Source organism: Anneissia japonica, unplaced genomic scaffold, assembly GCF_011630105.1.
Source record: "Anneissia japonica isolate Jap-2015-1 unplaced genomic scaffold, ASM1163010v1 scaffold287809_len330493_cov202, whole genome shotgun sequence".
Lineage (NCBI taxonomy): Eukaryota > Metazoa > Echinodermata > Crinoidea > Comatulida > Comatulidae > Anneissia > Anneissia japonica.
This window is the reverse complement of record NW_022725566.1, coordinates 61,650-80,509: the sequence shown is the minus strand read 5'-3', so window position 1 is coordinate 80,509 and position 18,860 is coordinate 61,650. Positions and strand designations below refer to the sequence as shown.

General features: G+C 33.5%; 2 protein-coding genes across 5 annotated transcripts; both read left to right on the top strand.

Moving 5' to 3' along the window:
- The first annotated feature begins 1,582 nt into the window (after positions 1 to 1,582).
- Positions 1,583 to 8,452, top strand: LOC117112753 (zinc finger C4H2 domain-containing protein-like). The gene is made up of 5 exons (XM_033255901.1): positions 1,583 to 1,665; positions 2,267 to 2,438; positions 3,098 to 3,270; positions 4,083 to 4,248; positions 4,826 to 8,452. Exons 1-5 carry the CDS (start codon positions 1,598 to 1,600, stop codon positions 4,937 to 4,939), a joined length of 693 nt encoding a protein of 230 aa, XP_033111792.1. The 5' UTR covers positions 1,583 to 1,597; the 3' UTR covers positions 4,940 to 8,452.
- A 2,741-nt stretch (positions 8,453 to 11,193) lies between these two features.
- Positions 11,194 to 18,819, top strand: LOC117112752 (wiskott-Aldrich syndrome protein family member 2-like). 4 transcript variants are annotated; one of them, XM_033255900.1, is made up of 7 exons: positions 11,194 to 11,450; positions 12,026 to 12,101; positions 13,548 to 13,834; positions 14,910 to 15,063; positions 15,666 to 15,774; positions 16,678 to 16,978; positions 17,715 to 18,819. In XM_033255900.1, the coding sequence occupies exons 3-7, from the start codon at positions 13,564 to 13,566 to the stop codon at positions 17,855 to 17,857; spliced, it is 978 nt and encodes a 325-aa protein (XP_033111791.1). In that variant the 5' UTR covers positions 11,194 to 11,450; positions 12,026 to 12,101; positions 13,548 to 13,563; the 3' UTR covers positions 17,858 to 18,819. The 4 variants fall into 4 exon arrangements, with proteins under 4 accessions (XP_033111791.1, XP_033111787.1, XP_033111788.1 ...); XM_033255896.1 differs by having other exon boundaries at positions 11,195 to 11,547; XM_033255897.1 differs by lacking the exon at positions 11,194 to 11,450 and adding an exon at positions 11,598 to 11,758.
- The last annotated feature ends 41 nt before the right edge of the window (positions 18,820 to 18,860 follow it).

The window sequence follows — 18,860 nt, the reverse complement described above, 5'->3', positions numbered from 1 at the left end:
ACTAAGTGCAATAAAGAGTGAGTAACCTAAAATTAAGGCCTGGAACCCAGGCTAGCAGTAGTGGTGCCTAGAATGCAGTAGCGGTGCCCATTTAAGGATTAATATATAAAATATAACAACAGCTGCAGTAGTGGTGCCCATCTAAGGATTAATATATAACAACACCTGCATTAGTGGTGCCCAAAATGCAGTACGGCGGCCATCTAAGGATTAATATATAAAATATAACAACACCTGCAGTAGTGGTGCCCATAATGCAGAAGCGGTGCCCATCTAAGGATTAATATATAGAAAAAACAACACCTGCAGTAGCGGTGCCCATAATGCAATAGCGGTGCCCATCTAAGGATTAATATATAGAAAAAACAACACCTGCATAGTGGTGCTATAATGCAGTAGCGGTTCCCATCTAAGGAATAATGTATAAAATATAACAACACCTGCAGTAGTGGTGCCCATAATGCAATAGTGATGAAATAAAGAACCAGGTTTTTCCTGTTTAAGGTGAATATATTTTATATGTTAATCCTTAGACGGACACCGCTATTGCATTATGGGCACCACTACTGCAGGTATCCATATATCGGTGTAACGATGATATAATAATAAAAAAAAAATGGAAATCAAATTGAACCCCTTCAGGATCACTCCGACATACCATATTGATGATCTGACCGAATCAGGGCCTAGTAGAATTAGAGCCATATCCCCATCGTCGGACATAAAATTATATAGTCCGACATACAAGAAATATAAAATTGGACCCCTTTTGGACCCAACACCCTCCAATCCCACTAGATCCAGGGCGGGTCTCTTTAGGTTGGATCCATTCCATCGATGTAAAGATGATACAATACAAAACGGTGAAAAAAATCTAATTCGATACTCGAGAAAAATGGGAATTTATCAAAAATCTATAGATGATAACATGGGTCACGTATTATTACAAAGTGCGACAGCTCAGTTATTACAAAGTGCGACAGACTTTATTACAAAGTGCAACAGACTTATTACTTGTGCGACGATTATTACAAAGTGCGGCGCAACAAACCACTACCGCAGGTGGTGTTATATTTCATACATTAATCCTTTAGATGGTTGTTATATTATATATATTAATCCTTATTTATTTATTATTTATTTATTTATTCCTTACACTGTAGGCACTTTCAGTACTATTACACTGATTTTCAAAGTGGTACACTTTAAACATAACAAAAATATATACAATATAAGAATTGTTTAACAAAAAATAAAAAGCAGAACATATAGTATGGGCACCACTACTGCAGGTGTTGTTATGAACACCCTAAAATTAATATGGATATGAGCAATATGAAATAATTGAGGGCCGGTACTAATTTGTGTGTTTGTAGAATCGTAATAATTGGTTCGTAGCCAAAGCGTCCTAGGCCTAGGGGCCAGACCTATCACCATATAAATTATAACATAATTCTTACCTAGACTTACTTTATTTATATTGCTACCTAATTATTCATGAACCTGCAGTAGTGTCGCCCATATAACGCGTAAAATATTGTAGCTGAACTTCAGCATTTTTGGATTGTCGCCCTCTATTTTGAAAACTGATAAGCAAATGGCAACAATGGAGAATGAAAATGCAGCAAAAGTATTCCAGAAACTGGAACAAATTAAAGACATTAGGTAAGTAAGTGTGCATCATTTTTAACAAAACCAATAATGATGCAGCAAAGATGCTGTAAACACTTGTTTTACTAATTTGTTTTCCACAGGATGAAATTTAGCAAGCAATTAATTTACCATAGCAAGCTGCATGTTCTCGATCGCCAGGTACTTGGTTCTCACGCTACCTGACGCGAAGCCGATGATTAACAAAGGCTGCTTGGGCTTGCGCATTCAACAATGATCTTTCTAGGCTAGCCTAGGTCTAGACTGACCATTATTATTTACTGTCGCCTTTTACAGTATGGTATGGTAGTATATCTGATCACCTGTGTACTTGCTTTTGAGGTTTCGTTATAACACGACTAGGCATATAATAGGCCAAAGTCTAGATTCAATTTCAAAAATACTTTGTAATTGTATGACAACAGAATATTTAGTATAATGTTGTTCCTTTAATATATACTAAATTATTCCAAATAATATTAAAATAGATTATTATAATTTTCTCCATCCCTATATAGATGTTTAAAAAAAAATAGAAACACTGATTTATAGTCAAAGTTTCACACAGCATGTCTCGAAGAAAAATCTATGTTTTTTTTTTCAATATATTTTACAGAGCAAAAACTCTACAATTGGAGAAGATAAAGAGTCGGCTGCTGGTGGAATTTGAAGACACTGAGAATGAGGAGGAACGTCTGAAAGAGTACAAAGGGGAAATGGAAATGTTGATGCAGGAAAAAATGGCACATGTAGAAGAACTTCGGCTCATTCATGCAGATATTAACTTGGTAAAGAACCATTCAATTACATGTCAGTGTTGTATGATTGATTGATTAATAATTTAATTAATTTTGGACTTTACTAAACCTGACACATAATTTTGATATTTATTTCCATTATTTGTGTTTTAGTGCAAATGAGCCCTGGGATATAGATAGAGACAAAAACTTTCATTGAGAGTGTTTTTAAAAGATAGACTTGGGAAAAGAATAGAACAAATGCCTTTAAATTGTCTTGATGTTTTGACAAATAAAGAGGTTCGATTTAAATCATTAGAGAATGCCGTGATCAGAGGCCTGTATTAATGGTGTGAACTTTGGGATTATGATATTTCACAATCAATTTGCTGGATAAGTTAGTGGCCAAGTAAAATTGGGACGAGTCGGCCTCCTCTAAAAGCTGGACATTGTGAATCTTATTTTAAGTGCAAAGTGAAATAAAGGTCTCCCTCTAATTAAAGACACCTCCAATTAAAGACCACTTTTCACACTCTTTTTCTTTATTTTTCTAATTAGAGACCAAAGCTGCTAAAGACCATGGAAAGATTGGTCCCAAAAGACCTGTATAATATCATTTTGATAATGCAACTATATATTATTGTTAGTAAATCTATTATTATCTAAATTGCAATTCACTATAATGCATATATAATTTTCTGCTAACCCAGATGGAATCAACAATCAAGCAGGCTGAAGCGGACAGAAATCGAGCTTTTACACACTCTAAGCACCTGTATGAAGACTACCAGATACTAAAGCAGCAAATTGATCTACAGAGAGCTAACATAGGCTTAGAGGCTACACCAGACCTATCGCAGGAAGATGCTAAACTTACATCGAGGTTAGTTAGGCGAGACTATTTTTAAACTTTTTTCGCAAAATTAATTTCTTTAAGAACGTCAGAGGAGGGTGGAAAAAAATAAAAACAACCATTTTTTTTCCTTATTTAGCAAATAGTTTTGCCATAAACACCCAGACGGAGGAGAAAAGAAAAATGTTGCTGTTTGAATGTAAACAGTGTAGTAATGGGATGGTTAAATGCTTTAAATTCATATAATAAGGAAGAAATACATATCTTATTTAAATGGAGATTTCAAGGCAGCAGCGGGCGTAATAAAATACTTCTGTTTTTTCTGAAATTTCCATTGTTTTGTGGCGGTGGGTACGCTAATTGGCCAAAAATTAAATTTTATTTTTATTCAAAATTATTGGCAGGTGGCTAAATAGCGTAAAAAAATTAATGTACTTGTTTTGAAATAATTTTGAGAAATTTGATTTGGTGATGACATCAATTTGGTAATGGGAGATCCACTTTTTCTACAAATTAATAGTAAAGCAACAAAACAGTGATTCTGTGAAGTATGACTAAATTTTTCACTGCAAGATATTTACAAAGATTGAGATTATCGATATACAGGTTTCCCTCCAATTAAGGACTACTTTCCTCTTTCCTCTGAGCCCAAATCAACAAATGTCTTTTATCGTTATTATTCTAATTAGAGACCAAAGCTGCTAAAGACCATGTGTTTTACAGAGGCTATAAAAATACCTTGTTTTTTCTAACTTGTATCATCAAATTGTAATGTTATGGCTAATTTTGCTGTATACATCTTAAATCATTGATTGATCGCAAATTACAATTTGTTTTTTCAGTTATTTCCAAGGACAAAAGAGTGAATGGCAGAATGAAGACCAGCCAGAACCAGCCCTACCACAGTCACTGGTGGCAGCGGCTGCGGCAGCACAAACACTGCAGCTACCCCAGGAAGGCCACACCCCTGAAAGGCCTAACTTCAGGCAGCAAGCACCACCAATGAAAGTAAGTACTATACTAAAATGATGTCTCAAAGTGTGGTTCTTTCAAAAGCCAATCGTTGATGGGAACCTATATTTTTTTTTATAAGGAGATCTTTAAATTTATGCTCTTGTACATAAATGGATGGAGTTATTAAATAGCTTATTGGTTGTAAAAGATACTTGCCTTCTAATCTCAGGGTCCTGAGTTCAATGCCTGTCACGGCAAGTCTTTTTCTCACTACTGAAAACAACTTCACTCCTAAGCCTCATACAGAGACTTCACTGATAATAGCATCACATTATTTCATTTATTTAAGAGGACCCCTATATATCAGCAGAACTTTAGGAGACACCTAAAGGTTTAACCTCTATAAATATGGTTTAAAAATTAAATAATAATTGGTAAATTATGTACCATGGTTTTTGTTATATTTTTCAACATTAATTTTGCTTTTATATGTGTGTTGAGCATAATTTAATATTTCAATATCAACATTCTTTTAGTGTTTTTGTTTGTCAATTTTATTACATTAAACATTTAATTGATGAATATCAGGATTATTCAATCTTCTACAAAATGATTTCTGTTATCTTCTAAGGCTTGTTTATCCTGTCATCAACAAATCCATCGAAACGCTCCTATCTGTCCACTGTGTAAAGCAAAGAGCAGGTCACGCAACCCCAAGAAACCCAAGAAGAAAATGGACGAATAAATGACCTTCCAGGATATCCTTTCCAACGCTCAGCGGATTTCATAATCTTTTTTTTCTTAATTAAATATATGTTATAAAATTTTTGAATAATCTTTAGTAATTTTTTAATAATTGTGAACAAGCAAGTCATCTTAAAAAGTGGAATGTGATTATTATGCTGACGTCATTTTCGTCTTTTTGCTCGTGAATGTCAAATATGCGGCAGTAAAACAGCGGAATAAATATCAACAATTTTTTTTATGATAGTTAAAAACTTCAACTTTGTCAGTAACAGCATCTATTCTAACCACAACATTACTAGAAATGTGTTACATGTTGATGTCTGTGTTGGGAACAAAAGATTACCGTGTTACAGTCATGATCTGGCACAAAGAATAACACTCCGGAGCCTCCACTTTTGTGTTCTATAACCTTTCTGCTAATAACCATATTAGTGGGACCAGGTCTTTAAGGTCTATATTTCCCATAGATAATGACCTTGATTATAGAGGTCACAGAATTTTTTCAGTGATTGTACTTATAATTTTTATATACAAATATAACCAATCAAATTTAATTTTTTAAAATATAAAATCATTGTTAGCATGTGCAGAATCATAAACGATCAACATTTTGTAGAAACAATAACAAATAGTGTTAACTTAAATTATAAATGTTCACCTTGATGTGGTATGACAACCTCTTTCAATTTTTTTTTGTAGACAAAGTGTTTTTTTGAAATTTGAGGCTTGCCCTCCCAAAACAAGCTCACTGCCACTTATTGTTAAACTGAGTAATAAGCCAATTCATAGGGCCCGTTCGGACGAGTATAGTTTTACTGGGTACTTCCAACTGAGAGGCCACATGTGGCAATTAAATTTTGCCTCTAGCCATAAAAAATTCGAAAAACATCTGTCCCAAAACCCATCTTTTTTAGTAGATATTTCAATTACACGCTGCCTCCATGCGTAATTTATCACATGTAACAAGGCCCATGTCAAAAGTTGAACTTTAGAATTTGTATACAACACCGTGCCAGAGTAAAATTCCTATTGTTCAATCCCGTTCCCATTTTCTCATAATACTTTAACTCCTTATGAAAATAACTTAAATAATATTTAAAAGCATTAAAAAAGTTACAGTAAGAAATTCAGCAAAACACGAGAAAATGACGTTTAAACTTACAACAAAAAAAAATTCTTTACGGTAGGCCAGCGAGCGAGGAGCGACATTTTTACATACGTCACTGTATTCGTTCAAATGTTGTATTTCTAATTCATAGTTTATTATTTGTTAAGTGAGTATTACTGCTTTAAAAACAAACTTAAAAATTATAATTAGATGTAATTTGTATTTCAATAACAGAAAAATTATTTTATACCTACTTTTAAATTAGTTTTGCTACAACAACGAGTTGTTTTACAGTCAACACCAACATGGCCTCGTCTAGCGGCGGACATGTGCCAAATGTAATAAAGTTTTGTTAACACGGTGAAGAAATCACTTGAAGCTCCAAATGAAGTTACAAAGGCTAAATTATGTATAGTTTTAAACAGTAACAACAAAAATATTGCTAAAAAACTTGTGTCTCACCTTGGTTGAAGGAAAGACATACGAGAAGTTACTGGTTTTACCGGTTCTTATTCTACACGTCCGAATGGCTGTCGGAATTAGCCCCAAGGCTATTATTAGATTACACATGTATTTGAGTTTATGTCTGAACACGGACATAGTTTGAACTGCCATGCCCATATCAAGGTCAGTCAACATAAATGCCATACACGCAACATTGACCTTGTACTCTACGGGATGCGCACATGTGCAGTTCAAACCATGAATTGGCTTATTAGGCCTAAAAAAATTAATTGTTTGCACTTCTTTTTTTGAAAGGATAAAAAGGGTGGGTGGAAATTTTTTTCTTATCACCAACTTTGTAGGGCATCTGGCAAAAAATAGAGATTAATTCACATTTTTGTTTTAATTTGTAAAGAAAAAAGCTAAAAAAAAAAAAAACGCGCCTATGTTTTTTAGTGAGTTAGGAGGCTGAGGAGGGCAAACAAACAATTTTTTATTTAGGACTTTGCACGAGAATGTGGCAGTAATGTATTGTATACTTCAGTACAGAGAAGCTGTAATACTTTTACACATAACTTTGGCAGTAGTAAGTCAATTCCAGTAAATAACCTATCATTTTAAAGCTTATAATATGGAGAGTATGAATATATTAACAAGTAAATTTACTTGTTATGGTCACTGATGCTGTTTTTTTTTTTTTTTTTTTTTTGGCATGTCAGTCCCCATTTGAGTGACTGATTCATTCAAACTGTTTTCTCATAGGTTTAGACATTGGTGGTGGTATTTATTTATTACTATTTAAAAAAAAATCCATGTTCAATGTTCAAAACTACATATTATTCCATGTAAAATAGACGTGCAATATATTTAATGTGTGCTTCCTTTGTTCAGAGAATCAAATACAATGACTTACTGTTGTTAATGGCATATTAAAACCAATTTAGAAATATCTTGAATGTTTTGTATGTAGAATACTGCAAATACTGTAATATGTTTTTAATTAATATTTCCTTATAAAGCAACACTGCTAAGCTTTGTAAGAGAGGGGTGCTATTAAATATTGTTGGTTAAAGTTCTTTCAAATTATTAGATAGTTTGTCCCATCTTATCATCACACAATGAAGACAAATTGCAAGTTATATTAGGTTAAAGGTCATATCCTGAATGTGTAACGTCATAACTCTAGTACTAACCTGTTAGACTGCCTCATGGAGATAGGTTAATTGAGGCTCTGGTCAGACTAGAGAGTCAAGCCAGGCTGAACTCAGTCCTGTTGGAAATTTTAGTCTGGACCAGCCTGGGTTGGCTGTTGCCTAGCTTGAAATAGTTCTAAACCCAGCAAGGTACACAATTTGACCTTGGCCAAAAACTAGTCGATCACAGCTAGCTAGCAACACAGTGTTAAAGCTTGATAATTTCCGCTGGCCGAGTTTGGTCAACCCAAGTCAACTAGTTCGGTGTGGATGCTTGATATGTCCATGTCAGGCACAAGATTCGCACTCAGTCTTCATCCAAGCTTGGCTTGAGTGTTAATCTTGACACTCACTGCATTGTACAACCGTCATATACGAATCCAACTCTGCTGTGAGCACTAGACACAACACTCTCTGTTGATGTCAGGTGGTAGCCTGATTGACGGATCGACAAAAGAAACCAAAAAACGATCCATTACACGCGCACGTTGTGGTGTTGAGTTCTCCATAAAATCGCGTCAGCCAACGACCGTCAGGGACAGTGAGCTTTTAGTTTGTATCTCCATTGGTCTCTTAACATAATAAAAACAATATTGATATTAATAAACATACTGTAGATATAATCAACGATCTTTGATTGTTTTCATTCGTGCCAGTTGCCCCCTCCCTATTTCCTAATTTGTACTTTTCTCAATGTTTACTTGAATGTTTGCAGCTGGTTTTTGTATGGGAATTAAATGGTTTATATCCATTATATGTAACATTACTGTATTCTTTATTGCATTTGTCTGATTTTGGGTGAAGAGATATGATGAATGTATTATTTTAAATAATAACCTATTAAAGATATACTGTACAAAAACCAATAATTCAATTGGTAATCTGTTTTATGGATTTTTTATGTAAAAATACTGTAAAACAATTGAAACTGGATTGTTTCTGTCAGTTTCTTTTCGTAAGTTGGTAACTTATTTGATCATTTAAATTAATAAATATTTATTGTTTTAATTAAACTTGGGGATGTTTCAGATATTTTTACTTACAGTATATCTTTAATAGTGCATTACACAATTCACAAACAGAAAACATTTTAAAAACACAAGCATTTTCTTTCCACAAGTGCTCACCTCGCTTTTTAAGATGAGCTATTTAAGATGGAAGAAGATGAGGATGATTATGTAGATGAAGAGTCTGATAATGTTTTGGAGGTTGTAGAGCTCAGATGTGAATGATCATGTTGACTTTCCCATATACAGCCTAACAACCAATGTGCCTATACATGGTCTATGCTCTGTTTAGCTGTTTCCAGGCCCATAAGCTGGTTTTGGATTAAGGATTGGAGAAGGTGTGGGGAGGTGCGAAAAAAGATAATGTGGAACGAAATTCTAGAATGTGAAACTAAATGCCTATTCTAACGAAAACTTAATGCTCATTTTTAGTATTTTGACCCACTTCATGGAACTAATTTGCTGTTGTTGTGGTGGGGGGGGGGGAGCAGGTGGTGCAGACTTCTGCATCCTCGCACCCCCAGCCCATGGTCTCTATTAGATTTAGGATATTTTCTCATGTTCAACTTCTACCCCAATACTTCTAGTGATCAGAATTATTGACAAAATCTTTTTGATAGATGTATTATACCCTTAGTATAATACAATATCTATATTTGATGTACTTTATAAGTAAAGTTATTTGATATCAATTAAAATTAGAATGAGGAAGTAATCAATTCACTGCATAAATTATACATTTTCAATATCTTTTTTTATTGACTCACAAATTGGCATGTATTCAATTCAAGGATTTTTGCAGTCGAATGCATGTGAACCAGGAAAAAAAAAAATGTTTTGATGTGTATGGCAATAGAAGCTGATAGCTCATTCGATCATTTTGAATAAGCTATTCAACATTTTAATTAATTTTTATCAAGATTTTATCACAGATAGAGTACAGCAAGGCACATAATAGATAGGGAATTTCAAACAGTATTGTAGTATTTTTAGTGTAGAAGTACACTATACATACTTGGAAAATGAGAATGCATAACTAAATCCCAGATTGCAGTACTAAATCGCTATTCCATTGATGAAAACTTAATAGTCGTTTTTAGTATTTTAACCCACATAGCTCCATGAAGTAATTTGCTGCCACAGGGGTGCGTACCCTTTCCCAGCCTACGTCCATATGTTAAAGCTCTTATAAATTGCCCATAACCAGTAAAATGATAAGACAAATATATCAAAACAACATTAATTTATGACAGCAAACAACTCCAACATACATATTTTTATGGTGTTTACAATTTCCTGTTATTTTGGGACTACCTATTTCTTGTTGATTAGTGAGTAAAGAATTTTATTAAAGATATATAATTGTATTTATATATCTGTCAATTGATATTGTTACCTGAGCCATATCCAGGCCATTTGTCTAGGGTAGCCATTTTTTTCTGACATTATCTGAGGTTCATTGCTACTGCTATGTATTACTTCCTTGTTTGATGTACTTTAGCTGTCCTTCATTATCAAGTTTTGTACAACAATATATAAACATTGACTTTTCATTTCATTCATGGTTCAGTTATTTGGTTGATGCATGAAGATATAAAATTGAGTCAATCAAATCCTGAATGACTGACATTGGGGTTGACAAGGTGGTGTATTTAGCAACAAATAATGGGGGTGGACTTAAAGCTCCAGTAGGGGGGTATAGACAGTTTGTAAATACAGTATATAATAAAAGACTGCCAGTGAGATGGTTATGTTGCTCAAGTTTGTTTTTGTGGCGGATGGTCAGGGAAGGGGTGATGGTTCAGTGAGGTGCAGTATTGTGATGGCCAGGACAATTGTTTTAATTGAATTTTTTATGACTGGCTTTTCCAGGCTTTACAACTTTCTAAGCTTTTTATCCTAATTTTTTCCACTGGAACCATATTTGCATCTTCGAGTTGGGATACTCATAAATTGCAGCTTAAGCGCATCTATACTGAGACTAGCTGCAGGCATTTTTAACTAGTAACTCTTATTGGAATGTTTTGACTGGAAAATCTTAATTAAAGTACAGTAGCCTGCATATATTTTTTTCCAGGGCTCAGCAAGTAGTATCATATTTTATTTTTATAGTAATTGTTTTTAAGATACTCGAATGATGAATGTCTAAGGAAATAGTTTGTTAATTAAGTGTAATTATAATTATATTATAATATTGTATCTTTAATAGAATTACATTAATTATTATTTGAGGTTTCTATATTTCAATATAATCAATTTTCATTTTACTGTATAGTTAAATAATTTCTTGTATGCATTTTAACTTTCTGTATTGTGATTTAATTAATGTATTATGTAAGTATTAAGTATCATGCAATTCAGCTGATGCTGCCATTTGATTCAACAAAATTGAAATTGTATAATAAATTTGCTATTCTTAGTCTATGAAAATAATATAGGCTTGTGTTCATGAATTATTGTTGGTAAGCTTTTTGTGGGAAAAGGGTAGTTTTCTATATTGCCAAGGTTATTATAGAAAATATTTCAGATTTTTTCTGGGATTTCCCTTGCAACACAGTAGAGCAGATACAAACATTGAAGATGTTCTGCTTCCATAGGTTTATTCGTTTGCTGATCACTCATGCATAAAAATAGCTCATAAACAATTCCCTTGGCCTTCTCTCGAAAAGACATCACTGCATTTTTTTCTTTCTGCTACTTGAATTTTCTTTTTTGACCTCAGTTGCCTTGTTAGAATTCAGTTAACTACAAAAGCAGGTGTGTTAAGTTGTATTTACAGTTTAGAATTTGCTTTGAAGCAGCTAGATTTTGTTAGCAAAAAGCCAACTTATGACATAATAATAGACTCGTGCAGGTGAGTAACCACTGGATTTTCTACAACAATGATTGTGTAAGCTGCTTACTACTCATGCAAGCATGTATTTCTTCTGTTTTCACTGTGATTACTTGTATGGGCGGTGTGGAGGCAAGGAGATATCACAGTACATACTAAAATTATGGTCTGATTCAGCAGTTTTCCCTGTTTTTATTTGGTTTTGGAGCATGGTGCCTATGCATACACACTGGTAGAACCACAACTTTTTTTCTTGATCTCTTTGTTAAAAATAAAGGAGTTGTGTGTATGGCTTGTTGGTATAATTTATCCACCACCAGTAATAATAGTTTTAAAACATTAATCATTGATTCCACTAGTGAAACTGTTAACCTCCATTTGTGTAATGAGGTATGTTTTAGATTAATTATTAAATGATTATTTGTATAATTTTTATCAGTATGTTGATTATTTTTGTTGAATATTTTCCTACAGTAAATATTATATTTTTTTATTATAGGACACTATTTGAACACATTACACACCGTACATGTGAAAAATTACAAGTTACGTTCAGTATTCATTCATTTATAAAGGTAAGATTAGACCAGACAAATGTTTCGTGCATTTCTTTTGAGAAGGTGGATAAGGCCCTTTGTTTTGTTTAATCTTCATAAAGAATGCCATCATGGGCACTGTGCGACTAGGACGTTATGTAGATTTATCTGCAAAGATTTTGTAATATCAATGTCCTGAACTCTAAACATGATCTACAAAGAACGCATGCTATATTTATTAAAATGCATATGATATAGGTTTCGGTCCAGGATTTGGATTGAGAAAAAGAGAATTACAGATAATAAAAGAACAGATGGTTTGGTACTGGTTTGATGGAGAGAGATATAATACTGTTTGTCCTCATTTGTTTTCTCGTTAATTTATTACTGTGTAGTTTTTGCTGCTGTCTTGGTAATGTAATTTCAAACCTACCTACCATATTGTTTAATTCAATTTCAGACACCGGTGTTTTAGCTATGGCATACTGTATATTAATTACTTAAGTCACAAAAGAAATTAAATCCCATTATACCATTTTACAGTGTTTATATTATAATCTGTTGCATATTCCTCACTGTATCAAACTAATTCCTCTATGTTTGTATACATTCAAGAGTATAATTTTAATTAATATTTTTATGTTTTTTTATGTTGATTTTGAAAGTACTGTATTTGCAAAAACAAATTGACCATGATATAAATTGGCCTATAGAGTTTAGATATGTAAATATATTTATGTATGTGTATCTTTTTATACATTTATTTTAGTTTATGATTATATTAATTGCTATGATGTCCACTAACTACTTGTTTTGGTTTTCCTCTTTGTGATAATATGTAATTGTTGTACAGTACTTTTTGTATAAAGAATATTTAAAACATCTACCGGTGGTTTTTATTATAGTAGTAAATGCTAGAAGCAATTTTGTAATGTCTGTATATACATATTTTAATTGTTTAGGATTTTTACCTACATGTTTTAATGACTCAGTTTTCAATTCAGTTTTTACTGCTATAAACTGTTTTTATGTTCAATAAAAGAAATATATATAATTCAGTTTCATATATGAACCAATGTATGTATGTATAAGACTTGTAAAGTATAACATTATATGTATTTTTGTATTTGATTTATATTTTTATAATGATTATTAATAAATAACTCTTTGATCAATATGCTTTGCTTTAGATATTATAATTAGTTAATCAATTGTAATACATTTATTAAATTTGTTTCTTTAGGTAGTTTCTATATATACTAAAATACATAAAACTCAGTTTCATATATGAACCAATATATGTATGTATTTAAAATTGTCCTTGTAATATAATAACATTATGTGTATTTTTCTATTTCAATTATATTTTAACATTGATTATTAATACATTAACTTTTAGTCAATATGTTTTGCTTTAGATATGAATTTTGCTCACAATAATTATTTAAAATAATTGAAACATATTTAATAAATGTGTTCTTTCAGCTAATAACCATAAACCATGCCTCTATCATTGCGAAACGTCAATCCGGTCAATGTCAGTAGAGACAGTCGTGAGATGAAGGAGATATCGAAGAATTTGGAACATTTTAAGAACTATACATTAGTGAACATCATTCGTCAGCTTAGCAACCTCAGTTGCCATGCTGAAGACATTTTTACAGCAATCCACCAGGAGGCAACACACATCTTCCAGAGAACATCCAACCTTCGGATCAAAGTGAAAAAACTCTCCAGCGTTATCGACACTCTGGATCCCTTAGTAGTTGACGGTACGCTTTTATCTTAATCCCTTTACATTGATGGAATGCCACTTACTCAAAACCCTTTATTTTTACTCTTATTAATAACCATCTACACATGTTTTAATAGAAATTGATAGAAATATTTATACACACAAAGAGTGTTAAAGGCCACTAAAACTGGTAGATTTCAAGGGAAACATTATTCTAGGGCTCTTCTCGTACTAGGCTACTAATTGTTAAGGTCCTGCTATTTTCCCTTGTCTTTTTGGCAGCCCACTGAGAGTACCTATTATATGAATTTAGGGTGTCACTTTATATGGCCATAGAGTGGCAGAGACTTAGTTCCTGAACAATAGATTTGTATACTTATTGTCTAGCTTTTTGGGAGCGTGTTTCCTTATTGAGTCATATATTTTTCTACATTAGCAACCCTTAAAATCAACAAAAATAACATATTGATAGTACAGTACTGTGATTGGATTGCCTTTGTCCTGTTCAAGAGCTCTCTGTCTTACAATACTTCCTGATCTACGTCCTACAGTCTGAACATAATATACAAAACCATAAGTTAATAACAGAGATAAACTTTGTTATTACATTGATGGCCCAACCAAATTTGTCACAAAAACAACAAATATTTTGGCAACCATGAGGCTACCATATTTTGTTATGTAATAGAAAAGTACACAATATGGCCTACAGTTAAGGGGAAAAATCTGGCACCAAATGAAATAAAACAACTTGTTTCTGATAACATAATTCCTCTTAGGTCTATGTATGTATAATCATAATATTGTAATATATATTTTGATTTTCAAAAATCACATTGATTAAATAAAACATCTGTTTCAGTCTTGGTATGATACTGTTGTTGCAATTAAGCTGTGAAAAATTTGTATGTAATTAAAATAAATTTGACCATAACACTTTCTCTAGCAAATTGTTTATGATCAATAAGTTCTTGATATTTTATTCTTATAATTTTTATTAATCATAATAAATATAGTATAACATTGTTTTGACCTACAAACTCACATTTTGAAGACTTTTTTGTTCTATATTGCATATAAAGCCTGCTAATGTTTATTCTTTAATTGTTTAGATGATCTGGAAGGTGCTTTTCAAAGAGCACCATTTTGTAGCAAAAATGCATGTGAAAATAACCTGCTGGATAGAAATAAGTTACCAAAATGTGTACAGGATTTGTATCTGGGATGTGATAGAGCCCCAAATTTTGAAGACTTGACTAAATTAAGGTAAGCATTTTCTTTCTAACCTTTTTGAATTTAAATGTAATATTTGTAAGTTCTTCTACAACCAACAGCAGTACACTGGCAAATTATATGAATAAAAAGATTAATTAAAAGAAGGATGCTGTGTATTAAATGTCTCTATGAGGATTAGAGGGAAATTTGTTAACAGTGAGGGCCAGCAAAGTCTATAGGACGGTTGGTCTGATGAAGAGGCTGCCTAGAGCTTAGAGAGGGTCTCATGGGGGAGATTTTATGGTCTAGAATACCCAAAATTGTTCTTTTAGACCACAATATTATTGATTCACAATAACATTGCTTTGAGCAGCAATTGTTAATCCGACAACCCCATTGTGGTGTCAGATGAAGGGGTCCATGCTTGTCAGACAGTGGGGCCATTTACCCTGAAATCCTATAATCTTCTACTGCTCCACAGGTCCCTGGGTATGGAAGGCTATCACCTTACAATCACCCAGTAGCTATGCATGCTAGTAGCGCCACTGTTGTCGTTTTCTCAATTGTTTACTATTTCGTAATGTATTTCTGACATTCATACTATTTATCTGAGTTTTTAAACAATGTATGCTTTATCATTCTCATTTTTTCAGAGACGACGGGAAAAAGAGCACTGATTTTTATAGCAATCCAAAATTCTTCTTCGACCGTTGGCGATCAGAACAAGAGAAAAAACTATCAAATCGTAAAAAAGAGAGACCGGTAAACTTCTAAAATTTATATTAGTTGATGCAAAAAAATTTTACTAGATGGGGCTTGTCATACCAAACCAGTATCAGTGATAAAAACATGAAAATTTACTTTTTAATATATTCATATTCTGCATATTAAGTCTTAAAATGACAGATCATTTACTGAAATCGACCAAAGTTATGATTAAATGATATTACACATTCTCTGGGCTAAAGTACTGTAAATATACTGTAGTAATACCACATTCTTATGCTACCGTAGATAGTTTAATAATTAAGATAGTTCTATTGATATTTATTATGATTCGTTTAGAACGTTTAAACGTAAAATTTAGTTATATATTTGGATTTTTGACTGTTTTTAGTATTGTTAATTGATTGTTCTTTATTGTTCACTTTGTTTTGTGATATTCCATTCTGTAAGTGGCGGGCTCCCAGTTGTTAGATGTGAAATAAAATAAAATAAAATAATAATTAGCGACAGTAAGCTGACAGTACGCTGGTTTCGGGGTGGCAAGCCTCAAATAAATAATTTGTCGGATACATGTTTTTCATACATGAATCCATACGTAGCAATGCTATCAATTTAGGTGGTAGGCTAATGATTTTTAAGCTTTAAAACTACCTACTGCTACATAAAGTACTAGCAAAAGAGCAACATAGCTCAGTTGGTTGTCGGATAACTACTGAGTGCATGTGCTGAACCAAGCAAATGTTTGTGTTTTTGGTTGTATTTTATGAAGCTGTTCTTCCTGTTAAGTAGTGGATTAAGCCATTGTTCCCTTGGATAACCTCATATTGTTTCTTTATAGAGCACACACAAACACAGTGATTTTTTATTCTGCTTAAACACTGACAATTATTTATATTCGCCAATTTAAACATAGGAATCTCTCTTTTTCGTCATTTGCAGCCTAAACGCAGACCGTATAAACGAACACCAGCTAGTGTTCCAACTCCTTGCAACAGTTATACCTCGTTATTACAAAAGAAGAAACAACTTGAGTTACAAAAAGATGGAAAAGAAATAGCGGAAATCAAAGCAGATCATATCAGAGCTGAAATGGCGCAGAAAATGAGCAAGGATGGCAACGATAATGATTGTGTCGGTGAAGGTACACCAGGGTTGGGCGTATACTCCGAGGTCTCGTTGGAACCGGTTGACCAACACCGATCCATTAGTGGAGGTCTCCTATCAGCTCTGCAGAAACAAGGTAAGCTAGTCATGGAATTCACACTCATTGTCATTAGTCAATCACATGTTAGGTCAGAGGTTATCTTGGAGTGAGTTAAAAAGTGAGTGGGAGATTGCATGTGTTAATAATTGAAGAAGAAATTGCCTAGTGAGTCCATAATGATGCCACATGAAGTCATATGCACATGCAAGAATGCTGAGTTCTCATCTTCTGGATCTTAGGATGCAGGTTGTCCCGAATGTATGTTGTGCGGAGACTGCATATTGGTCACGGATGAATGAGTTGGATTCAACAGTTACATCATCGTGCTAATCGAAACCTCCCTAAAGCTTTATTCACCCTATCAAATTGTATGTGATGAAAACATGTTATGACCATATTTGGGTGTAATATGAAATCATCATACCCATGTATGGATGGGCACATCACACCAATTTGACACATAAAATTTGAATGTGGACTGAGCCAGCAGTGGCGCTAGAAATTTACCGACAAGGGGTCCAAACCAAAGGGCCGACTAGAGCCTTGGTTGACGGCCTGGAATAAATAATCCCTGGTAGGGTTGTATCCTTGTAAATAACATAATTTGGATAGGCAAATTATTATTATTTTTATTTTTGATCCGACAACCTAGTCATGGCGTCGGACAACAGGGGGATCCAGGCCTGTCCGGCGGGGAAAAGTTCCCCCTGCCTCCCGCTGGTGCCACAACTAGACTGAGCTTTATAATAAAGTTAGTTTGTTTCCTTCACAGGTGTTATGGGGCAGGATAGAGCCTCTGTCGCTGATGAGACAGATGTGGTTGCTGACCTCCTACAACGTCAAATGGATTTCAGCGAAAGCGAAGACTTAGGATGGGACGAGGATGAATGGGATGAATTTGATGAAGATGCTTGATGTCTACAAGTTTGGAAAATTGATGCAGTCTCTAAAAATAGCGATTAAAATTTCCACCATAAATATTTAAATCTGAAAAATGTGCTCTATTATTTGTATGATATACAATGTATAAATTTTGTCAACATTGTTTTTATTATGTGAAAATGTCATCTACGTCATAAACAATTTTGCTGTATATTCAAATTTGCCATTATTTCTTGAATTACTTTTTTTTAAAATGTAAATATATCTTTTTTTAATAAGCTACAGATCAAATTAAAATTTTCTTAAATGATGACTGCAATATGTCAATGTAGTAAGGTAACACCATGTCAGCTTTGATGAGAGTTAAAATATGAAATCATTAAAAACAAACTTAAAATTTAAATTCAAATCAAAAATAAAGAACTTATTAGTGTCACTGGTGAACCTGGGGAGTAGCATTGGCCCTAGAATATTTATGATGGATGTGCAGCAGTCTGACAGGGGTTCTGACAAATTCCAGAAAGGCCAGGAGCATGGTCCTGGTAGAGGTCCTGGAGACTATTCCCTCCGGTGCCTGGAGAAATTGGAGAGTTTTAGTATTGTGCCAATTTGTTTCCTATTTTTTAATGAAAACAAACCAATGTGAGGGGAGGGGGTAAGTAGTACTGCCACTGCTGGAGAGGGGACACAAGGTATAGGAAACATTTACCATTTTGACTAGTAGATTTCACAGGTTATTGCTAGGTAACTTAAGTTGTATATTTATCACAATTGTTTGTTAAATTTTATTTGTTTTTTATATTTTTTTATCTTGTCTAAATAATGAATGAATGCAGACTTGTCAAGTGCTACAGACATTTTGCCTGATTACCAGTGGCGTATCTAGAAGTCTTGAAATGGGGGTGCTGATCAGGGGCGTGAAGGTCAAGTGGGGGGAGGGCTCGATGATCAGTTGAGGGACACTAATTTGCAAAATAAGGTGATTTTAAGTATTTTTTAACTACTTGGCCATGATTTTTTTTATGGGGGGGGGGGG